This window comes from Salvelinus alpinus, chromosome 37 (genome assembly GCF_045679555.1).
Source record: "Salvelinus alpinus chromosome 37, SLU_Salpinus.1, whole genome shotgun sequence".
NCBI classification, from domain to species: domain Eukaryota; kingdom Metazoa; phylum Chordata; class Actinopteri; order Salmoniformes; family Salmonidae; genus Salvelinus; species Salvelinus alpinus.
Window position 1 is genome coordinate 6,763,412 of NC_092122.1, and position 21,990 is coordinate 6,785,401.

The 21,990-nt window shown below is 43.5% G+C and overlaps 1 protein-coding gene across 4 annotated transcripts in view; it reads left to right on the forward strand.

Annotated features, from left to right (window-relative positions):
* LOC139565752 (metabotropic glutamate receptor 8-like) overlaps positions 1-21,990 on the forward strand; it is a 386,874-nt gene that overhangs the window by 362,763 nt on the left and 2,121 nt on the right. For 2 of the 4 annotated variants that reach the window (XM_071386286.1, XM_071386284.1), the window contains exon 10: positions 21,491-21,734. In XM_071386286.1, the coding sequence (XP_071242387.1) occupies positions 21,491-21,734 (244 nt within the window). Of the gene's footprint in view, positions 1-21,490; positions 21,739-21,990 lie in introns of all 4 variants that reach the window. The other 2 variants (XM_071386287.1, XM_071386285.1) reach the window with 1 other exon arrangement.

The window sequence follows — 21,990 nt, forward strand, 5'->3', positions numbered from 1 at the left end:
CAGACTTGTTGTGCTGTCACGTCCGTCTGTCTCACACAGAGTCCTCTGGGGACATGTGTCCACAGCCTGTGGTAGAGACTTAGTCAATAGGCCAACTGAGCAAAATATAGCCGCTCATAATTAGATCATGTCGATTTAGAAGGCTTTATGAAACGATGGTGAATTGAAGGTGCTAAGCGGATTCCAGAGAAACTCTTAGCTTGTTAACCGTGACTTGTTGTTGTGTGAGTTTTAACTTGGGGATTGGACTTGTTTTCACCCTGTACTGAATGTTGATGGCTTTCCTTACATCTTTTCTTCTAAGCAGTGAGAGCAGACCCACGAGAGTCCATTAGACAAAGATCAATGCTATCTCAATCAGAGGAATAACGCTCGCTGTAACGGCAGGAAATACCATGGATTGAAAATGCTGGGCTTGAGGGAGATGTGTTGATTACTATAATCAATGGACAATTGATCCTGTTACAATTAATGCTATTATAGGGGTAATTATTGTCGGTTCGCCAGCAAGCTGTGTTCTTGTTAACCATCGGGAAGTAACGCGGATCCTCATTATGATTCTCATTATGATCCTAGAATTTAAAGAAGACGTTATTGTCCACACGATGTGGAATGTTGCCTTTAACTCCATGGTGGCATCATATGTATTCAACGGTTTTGGAGCAAAGGTGTCGTACAGGAGTAGTCCAATTGGAATTGGCATGTGTACAGAAAGTTCTAGTTGAGGAGAAGATGGATGCCTTGAATGAACTGCCTGCTGTGACCCATCCACTGTCCCTGTCCCTCCCACATCTTGTAATTAGACTTTAAGACTGACAGGAGAGATGATATGTCCCCTGGTGAGAGAGAGAGAGAGAGAGAGAGAGAGAGAGAGAGAGAGAGAGAGAGAGAGAGAGAGAGAGAGAGAGAGAGAGAGAGAGAGAGAGAGAGACAGAGAGAGAGAGAGAGAGAGAGAGAGAGAGAGAGAGAGAGACAGAGAGAGAGAGAGAGAGAGAGGGAGAGAGAGAGAGAGAGAGAGAGAGAGAGAGAGAGAGAGAGAGAGAGAGAGAGACAGAGAGAGAGAGAGAGAGAGAGAGAGAGAGAGATTGAGAGAGAGAGAGGGGGAAAGGAGGAGAGGACTCCAAATGGCAGTCTGAATAAGTTTAGGATCCTACAGCGCTCACTACAGCCAGCTTACTCATAAAAGCCCTTTTAGGACAGGCCATCCCAAGGACACCTAAACTCATTACTGGAAGCAGGGATGCATTAGCATGTGCGCGGGGGGGGGTAAGTGAGAGAGAGTCGCAGAGAGAAAGAGAAAGAGAGAGGTGGGCGGTGGGAGAGCACAGCACGTGTCATCTGGTTGGTCGCTTGTCACAGATAAGTGTATGAGTCAAGGACGAGTTTTGTAATTGGAGCGCGACGGAATGGAATTCGTAATTTGGCGGAATGCTCAGTTACGGCAACGACCCACGCTTTAGTGCGCCTGTCTTCCCTGATACTCTTCGCTCCAAACCCAGACCTGCAGTGCCTGAACTGTGATGTAGTAATGCAGTATTAAGCATTAGAGGAGATGTTGTTTTTAAAGCCCATCACATACTGGGAGTGGTGAGACTGGACAGGCACTCTCTCTCAGGTTAATATTTAGGGTGCGTGTCCGGCCGTCAAGAGAGCTAACGCATGAACACAGATGCAGATAAACACACACACACACACACACACACACACACACACACACACACACACACACACACACACACACACACACACACACACACACACACACACACACACACACACACACACACACACACACACACACACACACACAGACACACTGACACATTGACACATTGACACATTGACACATTGACACACTTTCACACTCTTCACATACGCTGCTGCTACTCTGTTTATTATCTATAGTATCCTGATTGTCTAGTCACCTTTACCCCTGCCTTCATGTGCATATTAGTTCAATTACCTCAACTACCTCGCACCCTTGCACATTGACTGGGAGCCGGTACTCATTGTATATAGCCTTGTTATTACCTCGTACCCTTGCACATTGACTGGGAGCCGGTACTCCTTGTATATAGCCTTGTTATTACCTCGTACCCTTGCACATTGACTCGGAGCCAATACTCCTTGTATATAGCCTTGTTATTACCTCGCACCCTTGCACATTGACTGGGAGCCGGTACTCATTGTATATAGCCTTGTTATTACCTCGTACCCTTGCACATTGACTGGGAGCCAATACTCCTTGTATATAGCCTTGTTATTACCTCGTACCCTTGCACATTGACTGGGAGCCGGTACTCATTGTATATAGCCTTGTTATTGTTATTTATTTTATTACTATTTCCTTTTTTTTATTTTGCAATTTGTCATCCTTTTTATCTCTGCATAGTTGAGAAACTGCTCGTAAGTAAGCATTTCATGGTCTACAGATGTTGTATTTGGCGCGTGTGACAAATAAAAGTAGATTTGATTTGACAAACCTCTCTCTCTCTCTCTCTAACACTTCATCATACCAACCACACAGCGCTGTGGGGTCAGAGCGGACGTATTTTATACTTAGTTCAGTCAAGGAGCAAATACATCTCATTAATGTAACATCTCCTCTTTCTCTGTGCTTCGAGCTTGTTGTAGCCAACTACAGCCGTCCACGTTGGTAAATCTATGGTCTGGAGCTTTTACATTTCTTGGCTCCCTCCATTGCTTTGGTCATGATGAGTACATGTGAGAGTGTACATTGTGTACTGTAGTAGTACACGTGACAGCTTATGTACCCTATGTAGTAGTACACGTGACAGCTTATGTACAGTGGCAAGAAACAGTATGTGAACCCTTTACCTGGATTTCTGCATAAATTGGTCAACAAATTTGATCTGATCTTCATCTAAGTCACAACAATAGACAAACAGAGTGTGCTTAAACTGATAACACACAAATTATTGTATTTTTCTTGTCTTTATTGAATACATCATTTAAACATTCACAGTGCAGGTTGGGAAAAGTATGTGAACCCCTAGGCTAATGACTTCTCCAAAAGCTAATTGGAGTCAGGAGTCAGCTAACCTGGAGTCCAATCAATGAGACGTGATTGGAGATGTTGGTTAGAGCTGCCTTGCCCCATAAAAATCACTCACAAAATTTGAGTTTGCTATTCACAAAAGCATTGCCTGATGTGAACCATGCCTCGAACAAAAGAGATCTCAGAAGACCTAAGATTAAGAATTGTTGACTTGCATAAATCTGGAAAGGGTTACAAAAGTATATCTAAAAGCCTTGATAATCATCAGTCCACGGTAAGACAAATTGTCTATAAATGGAGAAAGTTCAGCACTGTTTCTACTCTCCGTAGGAGTGGCCGTCCTGCAAAGATGACTGCAAGAGCACAGCTCAGAATGCTCAATGAGGTTAAGAAGAAACCTAGTGTGTCAGCCAAAGACTTACAGAAATCTCTGGAACATGCTGCTGATGAGTCTACGATACATACAACCCTAAACAAGAATGGTGTTCATGGGAGGACACCACGGAAGAAGCCACTGCTGTCCAAGCAAACCAGGCGGCACAATTATCTTCTTTTTTTAAATTGATGGATAGCCATGGGCAACACTCCAACACTCAGACATCATTTACAAACCAAGCATTTGTGTTTAGTGAGTCCGCCAGATCAGAGGCAGTAGGGATGACCAGGGATGTTCTCTTGATAAGTGTGTGAATTGGACCATTTCGCTGTCAAAATGTAACAAGTACTTTTAGGTGTCAGGAGCAAAAAGTACATTATTTTCTTTAGGGATGTAGTGAAGTAAAAGTGAAATTTGGCAAAAATATAAATAGTGAAGTACAGATACCCCCCAAAAACTACTTAAGTAGTACTTTAAAGTATGTTCACTTAAGTACTTTACACCACCGCTGCAAAGTAATCTGTTGTTCAATAGCTAACTGAGTGCTTGAAATGCATGGTCCCTTTCTCCTACTCTCCTTGTGGTAATGGCCATGTGATGGAGAAGCTTAACACGCTGTCCAAGGGTACACACTACAGACAAGTGATACAACGTCTATACCCTAGAGTCTGTATAAACATACACTTCATTGTTGATGTGGATATGATCGTATGGTCATATGATGTAATTGACGTCTGTGTCTAGACAGAGGTTGCACAAATAGATGGCACACACTTGCCATGTGTAGAGGGTTCGGCTTCTGTGGTGTAACACGTGAAGAGTTTCAATGACATCACACATTGAACAACTCTCAATAGTAGTTGCACAGAATATTGGCCAGTGTTACCTAGGGTTGATTTTTCAGTGCAACATTTGTAGTCTCTAAGTGTTAAATTAACACTTATTGGTGTAAAAGAACCCCAGTGTTGGTGTTAATAACTAGTGTTAAACCAAAACCATGATTATTATTATCATATTTCCCAGCATGCTTGATTGCAGATTGATTTTTAGAATTATTGGTTTCAATATCTTTTTTGCAAGTACAGTACCAGTCAAAAGTTTGGACACACCTACTCATTCAAGAGTTTTTCTACATTGTAGACTAATAGTGAAGACATCAAAACTATGAAAAAACACACATGGAATCATGTAGTAAGCAAAAAAGTGTTAAAGAAATCTAAATATATTTTAGATTCTTCAAAGTAGTCACCTCTGCCTTGATGACAGCTTTGCACACTCTTTGCACACTCTTCTCTCAACCAGTTTCATGAGCAATGCTTTTCCAACAGTCTTGAAGTAGTTCCCACATATGCTGAACTCTTGCTTTTCCTTCACTCTGCGGTCCAACTCATCCCAAACCATATCAATTGGGTTGAGGTCGGGTGATTGTGGAGACCAGGTCATCTGATGCAGCACTCCATCACTCTTCTTCTTGGTCAAATAGCCCTTACACAGCCTGAAGGTGTGTTTTGGGTCATTGTCCTGTTGAAAAACAAATCCCACTAAGCGTAAAACCAGATGGGATGGCGTATCACTGCAGAACGATGTGGTAGTCATAAGTGTGCCTTTAAATAAATCTCAGACAGTGTCACCAGCAAAGCGCCCCCACACCATCACACCACCTCCTCCATGCTTCACGGTGGGAACCACACATGCGGAGATCATCCATTCACCTACTCTGCGTCTCACAAAGACACGGAGGTTGGAACCAAAAATCACAAATTTGGATCATCAGACCAAAGGACAGATTTACACACGCAATGTCCATTGCTCGTGTTTTTGGCCCAAACAATTTTCTTCTTATTGGTGTCCTTTAGTAGTGGTTACTTCGACCATGAAGGCTTGATTCACGCAGTCTCCTCTGAACAGTTGATGTTGAGATGTGTCTGTTACTTGAAGTCTGTGAAGCATGTATTTTGGCTGCAGTATGAGGTGCAGTTAACACTATCAAATCAATCAAATGTATTTATAAAGCCCTTATTACATCAGCAGATGTCACAAAGTGCTATACAGAAACCCATCCTAAAACCCCAAACAGCAAGCAATGCAGATGGAGAAGCACAGTGGCTAGGAAAAACTCCCTAGAAAGGTAGTAACCTAGGAAGAAACCTAGAGAGGAACCAGGCACTGAGGGGTGGCCAGTCCTCATCTGGCTGTGCCGGGTGGAGATCATAAGAGTACATGGCCATTTAAGGCCAGATTGTTCTTCAAGATGTTCAAACGTTCATAGATGACCACCAGGGTCAAATAATAATCACATTGTTGTAGAGGGTGCAACAGGTCAGTACTTCAGGAGTAAATGTCAGTTGGCTTTTCATAGCCGAGCATTCAGAGGTCGAGTTAGCGGGTGCGGTAGAGAGAGAGAGAGAGAGAGTCGAAAACAGCAGGTCCGGGACAAGGTAGCACATCCGGTGAACAGGTCAGGGTTCCCTAGCTGCAGGCAGAACAGTTGAAACTGGAGAAGCAGCACGACCAGGTGGACTGGGGTATAGTCAGGAGTCATCAGACTAGGTAGTCCTGAGGCATGATCGTAGGGCTCAGGTCCTCCGGGAGGGGAGGGAGAGAGGGAGAGAGAGAGAATTAGAGGGAGCATACTTAAATTCACACAGGACACCAGATAAGACAGGAGAATTACACCAGATATAACAGACTGACCCTAGCCCCCCGACACATACGCTATTGCAGCATAGATACTGGAGATTGAGACAGCTAATGGTGGGAGGATTTGGCGGCTCAGACCCTGTAACAGGTGGAGGAGACACCTGAGAAAGCTTGGCCTCTGACCGACTCGTTGCTTAATGGCGAGAACCGGTTGAACGTTTCTGTCGGCTGAATGAGCGACACCAGTTGAGTTTCCCGACAGCATTTCTTTCCAGAAGCCTTGAGAAATTGTCTGTCTGTGGGGACTGTGCGGGGGGGGGGGGGGTTTATACTACTATCTGTACTGCTGGCACAGACGCTGTTTCATCCTTTCCTGCACTTAAATTGCCTAACGATTGCATCTGAAGCTGTAGTTGCAACACTGCTATTCTCACCATAAGGCGATAGTTCTCCTGTATATTATGAGTACAGCGACTGCAATGAGATGGCATAATGTTAATGTAGAACCATTTTCAGATATAGCGTCCTGGGTGAAAAAGTTGAATGAAAAAAGTTGAGTGAGGAAAAAACTAAGACATTGGTAAATGTATTAAAAGTAGAAACCGAAAGGTTTGGCAGCACAACAGCACTGAGACAAGTTACCTGTAGTGAACCTATCCTCTGGCGGTCCTCATGAGAGCCAATTTCGTCATAGCGCTTGATGGTTTTTGAAATCTTCCGGATTGACTGACCTTAATGTCTTGAAGTAATGATGGACTGTCGTTTCACTTTGCTTATTTGAGCTTTTCTTGCCATAATATGAACTTGGTTAAGAAGGAAAGAAATTCCACAAATTAACTTTTAACAAGGCACACCTGTTAATTGAAATGCACTCCAGGTGACTATCTCATGAAGCTGGTTGAGAGAATGCCAATATTGTGCAAAGCTGTGAAGGCAAAGGGTGGCTACTTTGAAGAATCTCAAATATAAAATATAACACTTTTTTTGGTTACTACATGATTCCATATGTGTTATTTCATAGTGTTGATGCCTTCACTATTACTCTACAATGTATTACATAGTAAAAAATAAAGAAAAACCCTGGAATGAGTAGATGTGTCCAAACTTTTGACTGGTAAATGGTTCTACAGTTTACATACACTTAGGTTTGAGTCTTTAAAACTCGTTTTTCAACCACTCCACACATTTCTTGTTAACAAACTATAGTTTTGGCAAGCCGGTCAGGACATCTACTTTGTGCATGACACAAGTAATTTTTACAACAATTGTTTATAGACAGAATATTACACTTATAATTCACCGTATCATAATCCCAGTGGGTCAGAAGTTTACATACACTAAGCTGACTGTGCCTTTAAACCACTTAGGAAAATTCGAGAAAATTATGTCATGGCTTTAGAAGCTTCTGATAGGTTAATTGACATAGTTTGAGTAAATTGGAGGTGTACTTGTGGATGTATTTCAAAGCCTACCTTCAAACTCAGTTCCTCTTTGCTTGACATCATGGGAAAATCAAAAGAAATCAGCCAAGACCTCAGAAAATAAATTGTAGACCTCCATAAGTCTGGTTCATCCTTGGGAGTAATTTACAAATGCCTGAAGGTACCACGTTCATCTGTACAAACAATAGTACGCAAGCATAAACACCATGGGACCACGCAGCTGTCATACTGCTCACGAAAGAGACGCGTTCTGTCTCCTAGAGATGAACGCACTTTGGTGCGGAAAGTGCAAATCAATCCCAGAACAACAGCAAAGGACCTTGTGAAGATGCTGGAGGAAACAAGTACAAAAGTATCAATATCCACAGTAAAACGAGTCCTATATCGACATAAACTGAAAGGCCGCTCAGCAAGGAAGAAGCCACTGCTCCAAAACCACCATAAAAAAGCAAACTTGACTACAGTTTGCAATTGCACATGGGGACAAAGATTGTACTTTTTGGAGAAATCTAATTTTGTCTGATGAAACAAAATAGAACTGTTTGGCCATAATGACCATCGTTATGTTTGGAGGAAAAAAGGGGAGGCTTGCAAGCCGAAGAACACCATCCCAACCGTGAAGCACAGGGGTGGCAGCATTATGTTGTGGGGGTGCTTTGCTGCAGGAGGGACTGTTGCACTTCACAAAATAGATGGCATAATGAGGAAGGGAAATTATGTGGATATATTGAAGCAACAACTCAAGACATCACTCAGGAAGTTAAAGCTTGGTCGCAAATGGGTCTTCCAAATGGACAATGACCCCAAGCATACTTGTGGCAAAATGGCTTAAGGACAACAAAGTCAAGGTATTGGAGTGGCCATCACAAAGCCCTGACCTCAATCCTATAGAAAATGTGTGAGCAGAACTGAAAAAGCGTGTGCGAGCAAGGAGGCCTACAAACCTGACCCAGTTTCAGCAGCTCTGACAGGAGGAATGGGCCAAAATTCAGCCAACTTATAGTGGGAAGCTTGTGGAAGGCTACCCGAAACATTTGACCCAAGTTAAACAATTTAAAGCCAATGCTACCAAATACTAATTGAGTTTATGTAAACATCTGACCCACTGGGAATGTGATGAAAGAAATAAAAGCTGAAATAAATCATTCTCTCTACAATTATTCTGACATTTCACATTCTTAAAATAAAGCGGTGATCTTAACTGAATATGTATTTGGCTAAGGTGTGTGTAAACTTCCGACTTCAACTGTACTCTGGTCAGATGATACTAATATTGAGCTTTTTGGCCATTAAGGAAAGTGCTATGTCTGACGCAAACCCAACACCTCCCATCACCCCGAGAACACCATCCCATTTTTTCATCAGGCAGGGACTCGGATACTGGTCAGAATGGAAGGAATGATTGATGGCACTAAATACTTTTTTTATTTGGCGATACTTTTTTTGTTTGGCGTACACCCGACGGCATTGCGCGTACCCCTGTTGTTACGGTAGTCGCAATCCTCCTCCTCGGACGAGGAGAGGCGAGACGGATCAGACCAAAATGCGGAGTGGTTGGTTTCCATGGTAATTTAATAACACAAAATAAACCATATACGATACAAAATACAAAATGAAACTACCGTCAAACAGTCCCGTGAGGCACGAACACTGACACAAGATACACAAGATACAAACACCCACAAACACACACGTGAACCCCGGCTGCCTAAGTATGATTCTCAATCAGGGACAACGATCTACAGCTGCCTCTGATTGAGAATCATACCCGGCCGAACACAAACATCCCCTCATAGAAAATGACACAGACAACCCACCCCAACTCACGCCCTGACCAACTAAATAATACAAACACAACAGAAAACAGGTCAGGAAACGTGACACCTGTTTTGAAATACCTGCATTACAGTTACTAATTACCTGTCCAAAATTGTAATCTATAATGTAACTTTTGGATAACCCAAACTCGGTAACATAATCTGATTACATTCCGTTACTTTTAGATTACTTTCTCCTTAAGAGGCATTAGAAGAAGACAAAAAAATATTTTTCCAATTGAACGACATCTTTTGCAGGATAAATCAATGTTAAAGTTTACATAGCTGGCCATATATGGATGTTAATTTTTACTTTATAGGTTGGTTATGTAGGCTTCTTCTCACCTATCGCTTTCTACTACATATAATAATACTATTAAATTATATCTTTACATTAAAAACCAAAGTCTATCAGAATTACAGTCATTCCAATAAATGTTATACCCCTTGATATCAAGAACAAGACTTGGACATATGGAGGTATAGATTAGCCAAATTGTTTTACCTGAGCATGACCCTAAAACTAAGGACTTATTAGCCAGCCCTACTCTGTTGTTTATGATTTTGTTGTCATGGAGGAGTGATTGGGCTCATTGATTTGAGTTGAAAAATTTATGCTGAGCTCATGGAATGGCATGTTTTGAGCACTACTGAAAAGTGCTATTTACATGTGAAAAATGAATGCCATATTATGCGTTTACTATAGTACTATTGTTTACCTCTTTGTTGGCGACACTTTGATATCTTGAAAATATGCAGCTGTTTAAAGGGCAAATCCACAGATGAAACAATAACAAAACAGTTGCCCCGCCTCTGTTTTGGTAAAAAAGCAGAGGGATGGTCCTGGAGAAATGTAACCACTCTCAGATTAATAGACAGAGCTATGAATACAAGGACTGACCATCCATGATATCAAAAGTATTGTTTTAACCATGTTATGAGGTTATACAGGGTTTGTTTATATTTACAATGTTTACAGACATTGAAGTAAAACAAGCTTATATTTTGGGTTCTGATGAGTTACAACAGTTGAACTTTGCTCATGAGGCATTTATAAGTTCTATTCTTCAAGAACCCATGGATATATATGAGAGCAGCAGTGTGATTCACATCAATGCGCAATGTAGATATCAATAATATGTGATATCCGTATCGCCATAGACTATACCACCGCTGTCATCCTTACCTCCAAGTGCTTATACATGTTGGATAATCTTGGATGCCGACAGCAGCCGCACCATTGGAAGACATATCTTGGACTGTAGCCTTCAAAAGCCTGTTCCTGCTCTTTTCCCGCGATCCATCAAACACATTTTGTGTGTCATCATAGTGGTCTTTGACTTGTGGTCAGACTCGCTCAGGTGGAACAAACTTAAACTTGTGCCTTTTTTCAATGCTGATTTGAATGTCATTGAGAAAACAGAGAAGTGTCAAGATTGTTTTCCACAAACATCCTTTCTGAATTTAAAAGTAATCCTCGAAGTAATGCCTCTAGTTTTTCAAAAGTATCTGTAATCTGATGACAATATTTTTGCTTGTAACGTAACGGATTACATTTTTTTTTTTAAAGTAATCTCTTACATGTAATGGATTACATGTAATCCGTTACTCCCCAACCCTGTGGTTTAAGTGATGGTTTTGGATGGAGGTATTTTGTATTTTGTAGAGTATTGACTTCTCTAAAGACAGCTTTATACCATAGGAAGGAGAGCAGTGGTGGCTAGCAGAGTGGAGCTAATTTCCCTATTCACAGCGGGTCAGCCCCACTAAAGCACATATTTACCATTTCCACCTATCATACCTGCCCAGCGAGGGAGAGATGGAGGGATGGAGGGGCGATAGAGAGGAGAGAAAGAGAGAGAGGGAGGGAGGGAGAGAGACAGAAAAAGAGAGAGAAAGAGAGAGAGAGTGAAAGAGAGAGAGAGAAAGCGGGAGAGTGTGTGTTTGTGTGTGCGTGCATGTGTGGATGTACAGCAAACATCTCCCGAGTGGTGCAGCGGTCTAAGGCACTGCATCTTAGTGTTAGAGGCGTCACTACAGACCCTGGTTCAATTCTAGGCTGTATCACAACTGGCTGTGATTGGGAGTCCCATAGGGCGGTGCCCAGCATTGTCCGGCTTAGGGTTTGGCAAGGGGTAGGCAGTCATTGTAAATAGGAATTTGTTCTTAACTGACTTGCCTAGTTAAATAAAGGTTAAATACATCTGCTGGGAGGATCCTCCTGCTCTCAGCTGAGTGTAATGAAAACTGCTATCTCCAGACGTGCTGCTTTTGTAATGGAGGGCTTAGTGGTCTGAGGAATGCCTCTCTCTATTGCTCTCTTCTTCCTTTCTCGCTCTCTGTTTTTTCTCTCTTTCTCCCTCTTTGACTGTCATTCTACCTCTTGTCTTTTTCATTCTCCCTGTCTCTCCCCTATTGCCTTTATCTCTTTCTCCTCTCTCCCTCCTCCCCTCTCTTTCTCTCCTCCCTTTTCCCTTCTCTCTTTCTCTCATCGGAGGAGATCACTCTCTGTATGTACACGCCGTCCTGTCAGTGCTCTGATCTCTCTGCCCACGTCCACCCAGGGATCCTTCGCCTGTAATCTACAGCTTAAGCTGCTCTATATCCTATTAAAGTAGATAACACATAACCGCTGTGAAGATAAACTCAGATCAGATATTAGGAGTTGAGTGTCCATGTCGTTGAATGAGCATTTGATGAGTCACTGAAGAGGGAATTGGGGCCAATCCCATATGGCACCCTGTTCTTCACATATAGTGCACCAAAAGTATTGCTCTAAGATGGAGTGAATCCTAACTTCCACTTAAATCAACGTTTCCTCTAGTCATGCGGCAATGTCAATGGGAGACAGTTACATTTTGAATTAAATTGTTGTTTTTTGGTAGGATACTTCCCTACCTTAGTCTGGCTGTATGAGTAGCACCTACTGCATAAATGCCCTATATTGTGTTCTCTAGCCTATTCTCCCTCTAGGCAGCTGTTGTTGTGTTGGTACGATATGTTCTCTCCAGAGCTGATGTGAGAGGAAAGGGATGTCACAGGGACAGAGAGCTTAGCTAACAGGGTGACCTTCTATATGAGTCACACCTAGCTGGCATTGAATCGCTGCTCACACAGATTCTACACTCACACCATTCTTCCATTGGAAATTCCATCATTTGGTGTTTTGTTGATGGTGGTAGAAAACGCTGTCTCAGGCACGGCTCCAAGTTTCCCCATAAGTGTTCAACTGGGTTGAGATCTGGTGACTGAGATAGGATGCCTGTGGAGTTGAAAGTCCGTGTTGCCCAGCAACAGCCCCAAAATATCACTGCTCTAGAGGAGATCTGCATGGAGGAATGGGCCAAAATACCAGCAACAGTGTGGGAAAACCTTGTGAAGACTTACAGAAAACGTTTGACCTCTGTCATTGCCAACAAAGGGTATATAACAAAGAATTGAGATAAACTTTTGTTATTGACCAAATACTTATTTTCCACCATAATTTGCAAATAAATTCATAAAAAATCCTACAATGTGATTTTCAGGATTTTTTTCCCTCATTTTGTCTGTCATAGTTGAAGTGTACCTATGATGAAAATTACAGGCCTCTCTCAACATTTTAAGTGGGAGAACTTGCACAATTGGTGGCTGACTAAATACTTTTTTGCCCCACTGTATGTGTCAGCATATGGTCTCACAAGGGGTCTGAGGATCTCATCTCGGTACCTAATGGCAGTCAGGCTACCTCTGGCGAGCACATGGAGAGCTGTGCGGCCCCACAAAGAAATGCTACCCCACACCATGACTGACCCACCGCCAAACCGGTCATGCTGGAGGATGTTGCAGGCAGCAGAACGTTCTCCACGGGGTCTCCAGACTCTGTCACGTCTGTCACATGTGCTCATGTGCTCAGTGTGAACCTGCTTTCATCTGTGAAGAGCACATGGCGCCAGTGGCGAATTTGCCAATCTTGGTGTTATCTGGCAAATGCCAAACGTCCTGCACGGTGTTGGGCTGTAAGCACAACCCCCACCTGTGGACGTCGGGCCCTCATACCACCCTCATGGAGTCTGTTTCTGACCGTTTGAGCAGACGCATGCACATTTGTGGCCTGCTGGAGGTCATTTTGCAGGGCTCTGGCAGTGCTCCTCCTTTCACAAAGGCGGAGGTAGCGGTCCTGCTGCTGGGTTGTTGCCCTCCTACGGCCTCCTCCACGTCTCCTGATGTACTGGCCTGTCTCCTGGTAGCGCCTCCATGCTCTGGACACTACGCTGACAGACACAGCAAACCTTCTTGCCACAGCTCGCATTGATGTGCCATCCTGGATGAGCTGCACTACCTGAGCCACTTGTGTGGGTTGTAGACTCCGTCTCATGCTACCACTAGAGTGAAAGCACCGCCAGCATTCAAAAGTGACCAAAACATCAGCCAGGAAGCATAGGAACTGAGAAGTGGTCTGTGGTCACCACCTGCAGAACCACTCCTTTATTGGGGGTGTCTTGCTAATTGCCTATAATTTCCACCTTTTGTCTATTCCATTTGCACAACAGCATGTGAAATGTATTGTCAATCAGTGTTGCTTCCTAAGTGGACAGTTTGATTTCACAGAAGTGTGATTGACTTGGAGTTACATTGTGTTGTTTAAGTGTTCCCTTTATTTTTTTGAGCAGTGTACTTTGTATCCCTCATTTACTCAAAAAATGTACTCAAGTTTCCTTTATTTTGGCAGTTACCTGTATCTAGCAGATTGAAACGGGCTAATGTGATGCACCATTGGACGTGACAGGATAGGTACTGTTTGGCGTAGCATAGAGAATTTTCGACCTAACTTAACTTGGTGATACTATCTTCGTTCACGATTCGGCTGAACATGTATGTTTTGAAATAGAGAAGATGTCGACGTACACATTGTTGGATTACTTCACGGAGCAAAACATGTGTTTATTTTAATAACACAGCATTTTCTAAGTTCAAACCAACTACCTGCAACTGGACAAGGACATTTAAGAAGATACACGTTTGGCCGAACGAAGATAAGGTTGGTTGAAAATTCTCTGTGCGACGCCAAACAGTACCGATCCTGTAACGGCTAATGGAATATCACATTAGCCCTCTAGCTAACTCACACCTATAACGCTAACGCTAGTTGACACACACTGACACACAGATAATAATGCTGCCATGCCGAAGTTGTGGCACGCAGGCCTCAAGGCCTGCCTAGAGATGTGTACCAGTCCACACCGTTACATTGTCAGAGCACACTGTACACACGCATGCATTATGTACATTTACATTACATTTAAGTCATTTAGCAGACGCTCTTATCCAGAGCGACTTACAAATTGGTGCATTCACCTTATGATATCCAGTGGAACAACCACTTTACAATAGTGCATCTAACTCTTTTAAGGGGGGGGGGGTTAGAAGGATTACTTTATCCTATCCTAGGTATTCCTTAAAGAGGTGGGGTTTCAGGTGTCTCCGGAAGGTGGTGATTGACTCCGCTGACCTGGCGTCGTGAGGGAGTTTGTTCCACCATTGGGGTGCCAGAGCAGCGAACAGTTTTGACTGGGCTGAGCGGGAACTGTACTTCCTCAGAGGTAGGGAGGCGAGCAGGCCAGAGGTGGATGAACGCAGTGCCCTTGTTTGGGTGTAGGGCCTGATCAGAGCCTGAAGGTACGGAGGTGCCGTTCCCCTCACAGCTCCGTAGGCAAGCACCATGGTCTTGTAGCGGATGCGAGCTTCAACTGGAAGCCAGTGGAGAGAGCGGAGGAGCGGGGTGACGTGAGAGAACTTGGGAAAGTTGAACACCAGACGGGCTGCGGCGTTCTGGATGAGTTGTAGGGGTTTAATGGCACAGGCAGGGAGCCCAGCCAACAGCGAGTTGCAGTAATCCAGACGGGAGATGACAAGTGCCTGGATTAGGACCTGCGCCGCTTCCTGCGTGAGGCAGGGTCGTACTCTGCGAATGTTGTAGAGCATGAACCTACAGGAACGGGTCACCGCCTTGATGTTAGTTGAGAACGACAGGGTGTTGTCCAGGATCACGCCAAGGTTCTTAGCACTCTGGGAGGAGGACACAATGGAGTTGTCAACCGTGATGGCGAGATCATGGAACGGGCAGTCCTTCCCCGGGAGGAAGAGCAGCTCCGTCTTGCCGAGGTTCAGCTTGAGGTGGTGATCCGTCATCCACACTGATATGTCTGCCAGACATGCAGAGATGCGATTCACCACCTGGTTATCAGAGGGGGGAAAGGAGAAGATTAATTGTGTGTCGTCTGCATAGCAATGATAGGAGAGACCATGTGAGGATATGACAGAGCCAAGTGACTTGGTGTATAGCGAGAATAGGAGAGGGCCTAGAACAGAGCCCTGGGGGACACCAGTGGTGAGAGCACGTGGTGCGGAGACAGATTCTCGCCACGCCACCTGGTAGGAGCGACCTGTCAGGTAGGACGCAATCCAAGCGTGGGCCGCGCCGGAGATGCCCAGCTCGGAGAGGGTGGAGAGGAGGATCTGATGGTTCACAGTATCAAAGGCAGCCGATAGGTCTAGAAGGATGAGAGCAGAGGAGAGAGAGTTAGCTTTAGCAGTGCGGAGCGCCTCCGTGACACAGAGAAGAGCAGTCTCAGTTGAATGACTAGTCTTGAAACCTGACTGATTTGGATCAAGAAGGTCATTCTGAGAGAGATAGCAGGAGAGCTGGCCAAGGACGGCACGTTCAAGAGTTTTGGAGAGAAAAGAAAGAAGGGATACTGGTCTGTAGTTGTTGACATCGGAGGGATCGAGTGTAGGTTTCTTCAGAAGGGGTGCAACTCTCGCTCTCTTGAAGACGGAAGGGACGTAGCCAGCGGTCAAGGATGAGTTGATGAGCGAGGTGAGGTAAGGGAGAAGGTCTCCGGAAATGGTCTGGAGAAGAGAGGAGGGGATAGGGTCAAGCGGGCAGGTTGTTGGGCGGCCGGCCGTCACAAGACGCGAGATTTCATCTGGAGAGAGAGGGGAGAAAGAGGTCAAAGCACAGGGTAGGGCAGTGTGAGCAGAACCAGCGGTGTCGTTTGACTTAGCAAACGAGGATCGGATGTCGTCGACCTTCTTTTCAAAATGGTTGACGAAGTCATCAGCAGAGAGGGAGGAGGGGGGAGGAGGGGGAGGAGGATTCAGGAGGGAGGAGAAGGTGGCAAAGAGCTTCCTAGGGTTAGAGGCAGATGCTTGGAATTTAGAGTGGTAGAAATTGGCTTTAGCAGCAGAGACAGAAGAGGAGAATGTAGAGAGGAGGGAGTGAAAGGATGCCAGGTCCGCAGGGAGGCGAGTTTTCCTCCATTTCCGCTCGGCTGCCCGGAGCCCTGTTCTGTGAGCTCGCAATGAGTCGTCGAGCCACGGAGCAGGAGGGGAGGACCGAGCCGGCCTGGAGGATAGGGGACATAGAGAGTCAAAGGATGCAGAAAGGGAGGAGAGGAGGGTTGAGGAGGCAGAATCAGGAGATAGGTTGGAGAAGGTTTGAGCAGAGGGAAGAGATGATAGGATGGAAGAGGAGAGAGTAGCGGGGGAGAGAGAGCGAAGGTTGGGACGGCGCGATACCATCCGAGTAGGGGCAGTGTGGGAAGTGTTGGATGAGAGCGAGAGGGAAAAGGATACAAGGTAGTGGTCGGAGACTTGGAGGGGAGTTGCAATGAGATTAGTGGAAGAACAGCATCTACAGTACAGACACGGAGTGGAAAATAGCGAGTGAACAAATGTGAACGATGAGAAAGGCCAGTGATGAAGATGCCTCTAGCAACTTGCTGGCCCAGCGTGATGACTCAATCACGATTTATGGCATTGTTTGAAAGACAGACCATCTGTGGGCTATCATAGGGGTCAAACACACCGTATCTGTGACAATCACGATGAGGAGATGCTCTCACAGAAGTCCTAGGGTCACTGAAGCCAGGAGAGGTGAAGACTCCTGGCTCCATAGGACCTCTTTAAGCCGTACACTCCACAGAGCTGGGCTTTACGTGGCCAGAAAAAAGCCATTTATTAATTTAAAAAAATAAGCAAACACGTTTGGTGTTCGCCAAAAGGCATGTTGGAGACTCCCCAAACATATGGAAGAAGGTACTCTGGTTAGAAGAGACTAAATTTGAGCTTTTTGGCCATCAAGGAAAACACTATGTCTGGCGCAAACCCACACTTCTCATCCCCCCCGATACTTCATCCCCACAGTGAAACATGGTGATGGCAGGATCATGCTGTGTGGATGTTTTTCATTGGCGGGGACTGGGAAACTGGTCAGAATTGAAGGAATGATGGATGGCTTTAAATACAGGGAAATTCTTGAGGGAAACCTGTTTCAGTCTTCCACAGATTTGAGACTGGGACGGAGGTTCACCTTCCAGCAGGATAATGACCCTAAGCATACTGCTAAAGCAACACTCTAGTGGTTTAAGGGGAAACATTTTAAATGTCTTGGAATGGCCTAGTCAAAGCCCAGACCTCAATCCAATTGAGAATCTGTGGTATGACTTAAAGATTACTGTACACCAGCGGAACCCTTACAACTTGAAGGAGCTGGAGAAGTTTTGCCTTGAAGATTGGGCAAAAATCCCAATGGCTAGATGTGCCAAGCTTATAGAGACATACCTCAAGAGACTTGCAGCTGTAATTGTTGCAAAAGGTGGCTCTACAAAGTATTGACTTTGGGGGGGTGAATAGTAATGCACGCTCAAGTTTTCATTTTTTTTTCTTATTTCTTGTTTTTTTCACACAAAAAAAAATATTTGGATCTTCAAAGTGGTAGGCATGTTGTGTAAATCAAATGATACAAACCCCCCAAAAATCTATTTTAATTCCAGGTTGTAAGGCAACAAAATAGGAAAAATGCCAAGGGGATGAATACTTTCGCAAGCCACTGTATATGCTTGGTCTAACTATGCATCTCTGAGTCAAGGTTAACTCAATCATTAAATGCTAGGACATTGATTGCAAGGCATTAGTTCCTTTGTCCCTTAGCCTCTTAATAATTGCATAACGGTGAACCTAGACACGTGCATCTTATAGTATTCCGAGTGGTGATGCAAGGTTCGCAACCTTGGCGATACCCACTGGACACGATTATGGACATCTACTGTAGCATTCACATGATAATGGAGTCGTATTGATGAGTGTAGTTTATTATATTCAACATAATGTTCGGATAATTTCTACCACCCTACACACACACACACTCACAAGCGCACACACATATACACACACACACACACACTTCAACGTCTAAGCCTTTTCTCATCTTCTTTCCGGATGCTCTCATTAGAGAGGATATACTGTAAATTGGTATTACTGTCAACATGTGTAATCTGTTCACGTCTGTTCTCTCTTGGCGAGGGAGCGGGCGGTGGAGCACTGCTTTGTTTTCCTCAGCGGAACGCTACGCTGGCTAGCCGGGGCTGTGTTGTGTTGTTGTGACTGAAGAAGCGTGACTGGCCATCTGCTAGATGTGATTCCTACACCATGTTATAGTCAGGGATGGACACAGATGAGTGGCTGCGCTTTGAGAGGAATCCTTCCAGTGGTGGAGGGGTCTGTGTGCATGTGTGTGTGTGTGTGTGTGTGTGTGTGTGTGTGTGTTAGTGTGTCTGTGTGCGTGCGCAAGTTTGTGTTTATTTCTGATGAAGCCTCCGCTCAGTGATATGATACCATAGGGGTTTTGTTTTGTCAAGTATCATTGTTTAGTAGCCATTGTAGGGTTATCAGCGTATGTTTTATATCAGCGTATGGTTTATATCAGCGTATGGTTTATATCAGCGTATGGTTTATATCAGCGTATGGTTTATATCAGCGTATGTTTTATATCAGCGTATGGTTTATATCAGCGTATGGTTTATATCAGCGTATGGTTTATATCAGCGTATGGTTTATATCAGCGTATGGTTTATATCAGCATATGGTTTATATCAGCGTATGGTTTATATCAGCGTATGGTTTAAATCAGCGTATAGTTTATATCAGCGTATGGTTTATATCAGCGTATGGTTTATATCAGCGTATGGTTTATATCAGCGTATGGTTTATATCAGCGTATGGTTTATATCAGCGTATGGTTTATATCAGCGTATGGTTTATATCAGCATATGGTTTATATCAGCATATGGTTTATATCAGCGTATGGTTTATATCAGCGTATGGTTTATATCAGCGTATGGTTTATATCAGCGTATGGTTTATATCAGCGTATGGTTTATATCAGCGTATGGTTTATATCAGCGTATGTTTTATATCAGCGTATGGTTTATATCAGCGTATGGTTTATATCAGCGTATAGTTTATATCAGCGTATGGTTTATATCAGCGTATGGTTTATATCAGCCTATGGTTTATATCAGCGTATGGTTTATATCAGCGTATGGTTTATATCAGCATATGGTTTATATCAGCGTATGGTTTATATCAGCGTATGGTTTATATCAGCGTATGGTTTATATCAGCGTATGGTTTATATCAGCGTATGGTTTATATCAGCGTATGGTTTATATCAGCGTATGGTTTATATCAGCGTATGGTTTATATCAGCGTATGGTTTATATCAGCGTATGGTTTAAATCAGCGTATAGTTTATATCAGCGTATGGTTTATATCAGCGTATGGTTTATATCAGCGTATGGTTTATATCAGCGTATGGTTTATATCAGCGTATGGTTTATATCAGCGTATGGTTTATATCAGCGTATGGTTTATATCAGCGTATGGTTTATATCAGCGTATGGTTTATATCAGCGTATGGTTTATATCAGCGTATGGTTTATATCAGCGTATGGTTTATATCAGCGTATGGTTTATATCAGCGTATGGTTTATATCAGCGTATGGTTTATATCAGCATATGGTTTATATCAGCGTATGGTTTATATCAGCGTATGGTTTATATCAGCGTATGGTAAATATCAGCGTATAGTTTATATCAGCGTATGGTTTATATCAGCGTATGGTAAATATCAGCGTATGGTTTATATCAGCGTATGGTTTATATCAGCGTATGGTTTATATCAGCGTATGGTTTTTGTCAGCGTATGGTTTATATCAGCGTATGGTTTATATCAGCGTATGGTTTATATCAGCGTATGGTTTATATCAGCGTATGGTTTTTGTCAGCGTATGGTTTATATCAGCGTATGGTTTATATCAGCGTATGGTTTATATCAGCGTATGGTTTATATCAGCGTATGGTTTATATCAGCGTATAGTTTATATCAGCGTATGGTTTATATCAGCGTATGGTTTATATCAGCGTATAGTTTATATCAGCGTATGGTTTATATCAGCGTATGGTTTATATCAGCGTATGGTTTATATCAGCGTATGGTTTATATCAGCGTATGGTTTATATCAGCGTATGGTTTATATCAGCATATGGTTTATATCAGCGTATGGTTTATATCAGCGTATGGTTTATATCAGCATATGGTTTATATCAGCGTATGGTTTATATCAGCGTATGGTTTATATCAGCGTATGGTAAATATCAGCGTATAGTTTATATCAGCGTATGGTTTATATCAGCGTATGGTAAATATCAGCGTATGGTTTATATCAGCGTATGGTTTATATCAGCGTATGGTTTATATCAGCGTATGGTTTATATCAGCGTATGGTTTTTGTCAGCGTATGGTTTATATCAGCGTATGGTTTATATCAGCGTATGGTTTATATCAGCGTATGGTTTATATCAGCGTATGGTTTATATCAGCGTATGGTTTATATCAGCGTATGGTTTATATCAGCGTATGGTTTATATCAGCGTATGGTTTATATCAGCGTATGGCTTATATCAGCGTATGGTTTATATCAGCGTATGGTTTATATCAGCGTATGGTTTATATCAGCGTATGGTTTATATCAGCGTATGGTTTTTGTCAGCGTATGGTTTATATCAGCGTATGGTTTATATCAGCGAATGGTTTTTGTCAGCGTATGGTTTATATCAGCGTATGGTTTATATCAGCGTATGGTTTATATCAGCGTATGGTTTATATCAGCGTATGGTTTATATCAGCGTATGGTTTATATCAGCGTATGGTATATATCAGCGTATGGTTTATATCAGCGTATGGTATATATCAGCGTAGATTTGTCGGTGTACAGTTGTTAGTGGTTACAGTATGTTGATGCCTCTACTCTCTCTCTCTTCTCCCTCCCTCCCTCCCTCCCTCCCTCCCTCCCTCCCTCCCTCCCCTCACCAGATGTACATCCAGACCACCACCCTAACTATCTCGCTCAGCCTCAGCGCCTCTGTCTCTCTGGGGATGCTGTACATGCCCAAGGTCTACGTCATCATCTTCCACCCGGAGCAGAACATCCCCAAGCGTAAACGCAGCTTCAAGGCCATCGTCACCGCCGCCACCATGTCAGGCAAGCTGCAGAAGGGAGGTGACCGGCCCAACGGAGAGGTCCAGACGGAGCTGTGTGAGAGCATGGAGACCAACAGTGAGTAAGAACACACCTTTACTAACCTATACATAATACACTTATATATCGAATGGTATATTGTATACACCTAACAGTATACATATACATGTATATATAGTACATCTACACCAGGGTTCCCCAACTGACGGCCCATGGGCTGAATGGTTTTATTTGGCCCCCCCAAGTTTAAAAATAAAATAAAAAATAAAGTGTTTGTTACATTTTCGTTGTTGGACATAAAAGACTGTCAAAACAGCAGGAAATCAGCTACAAG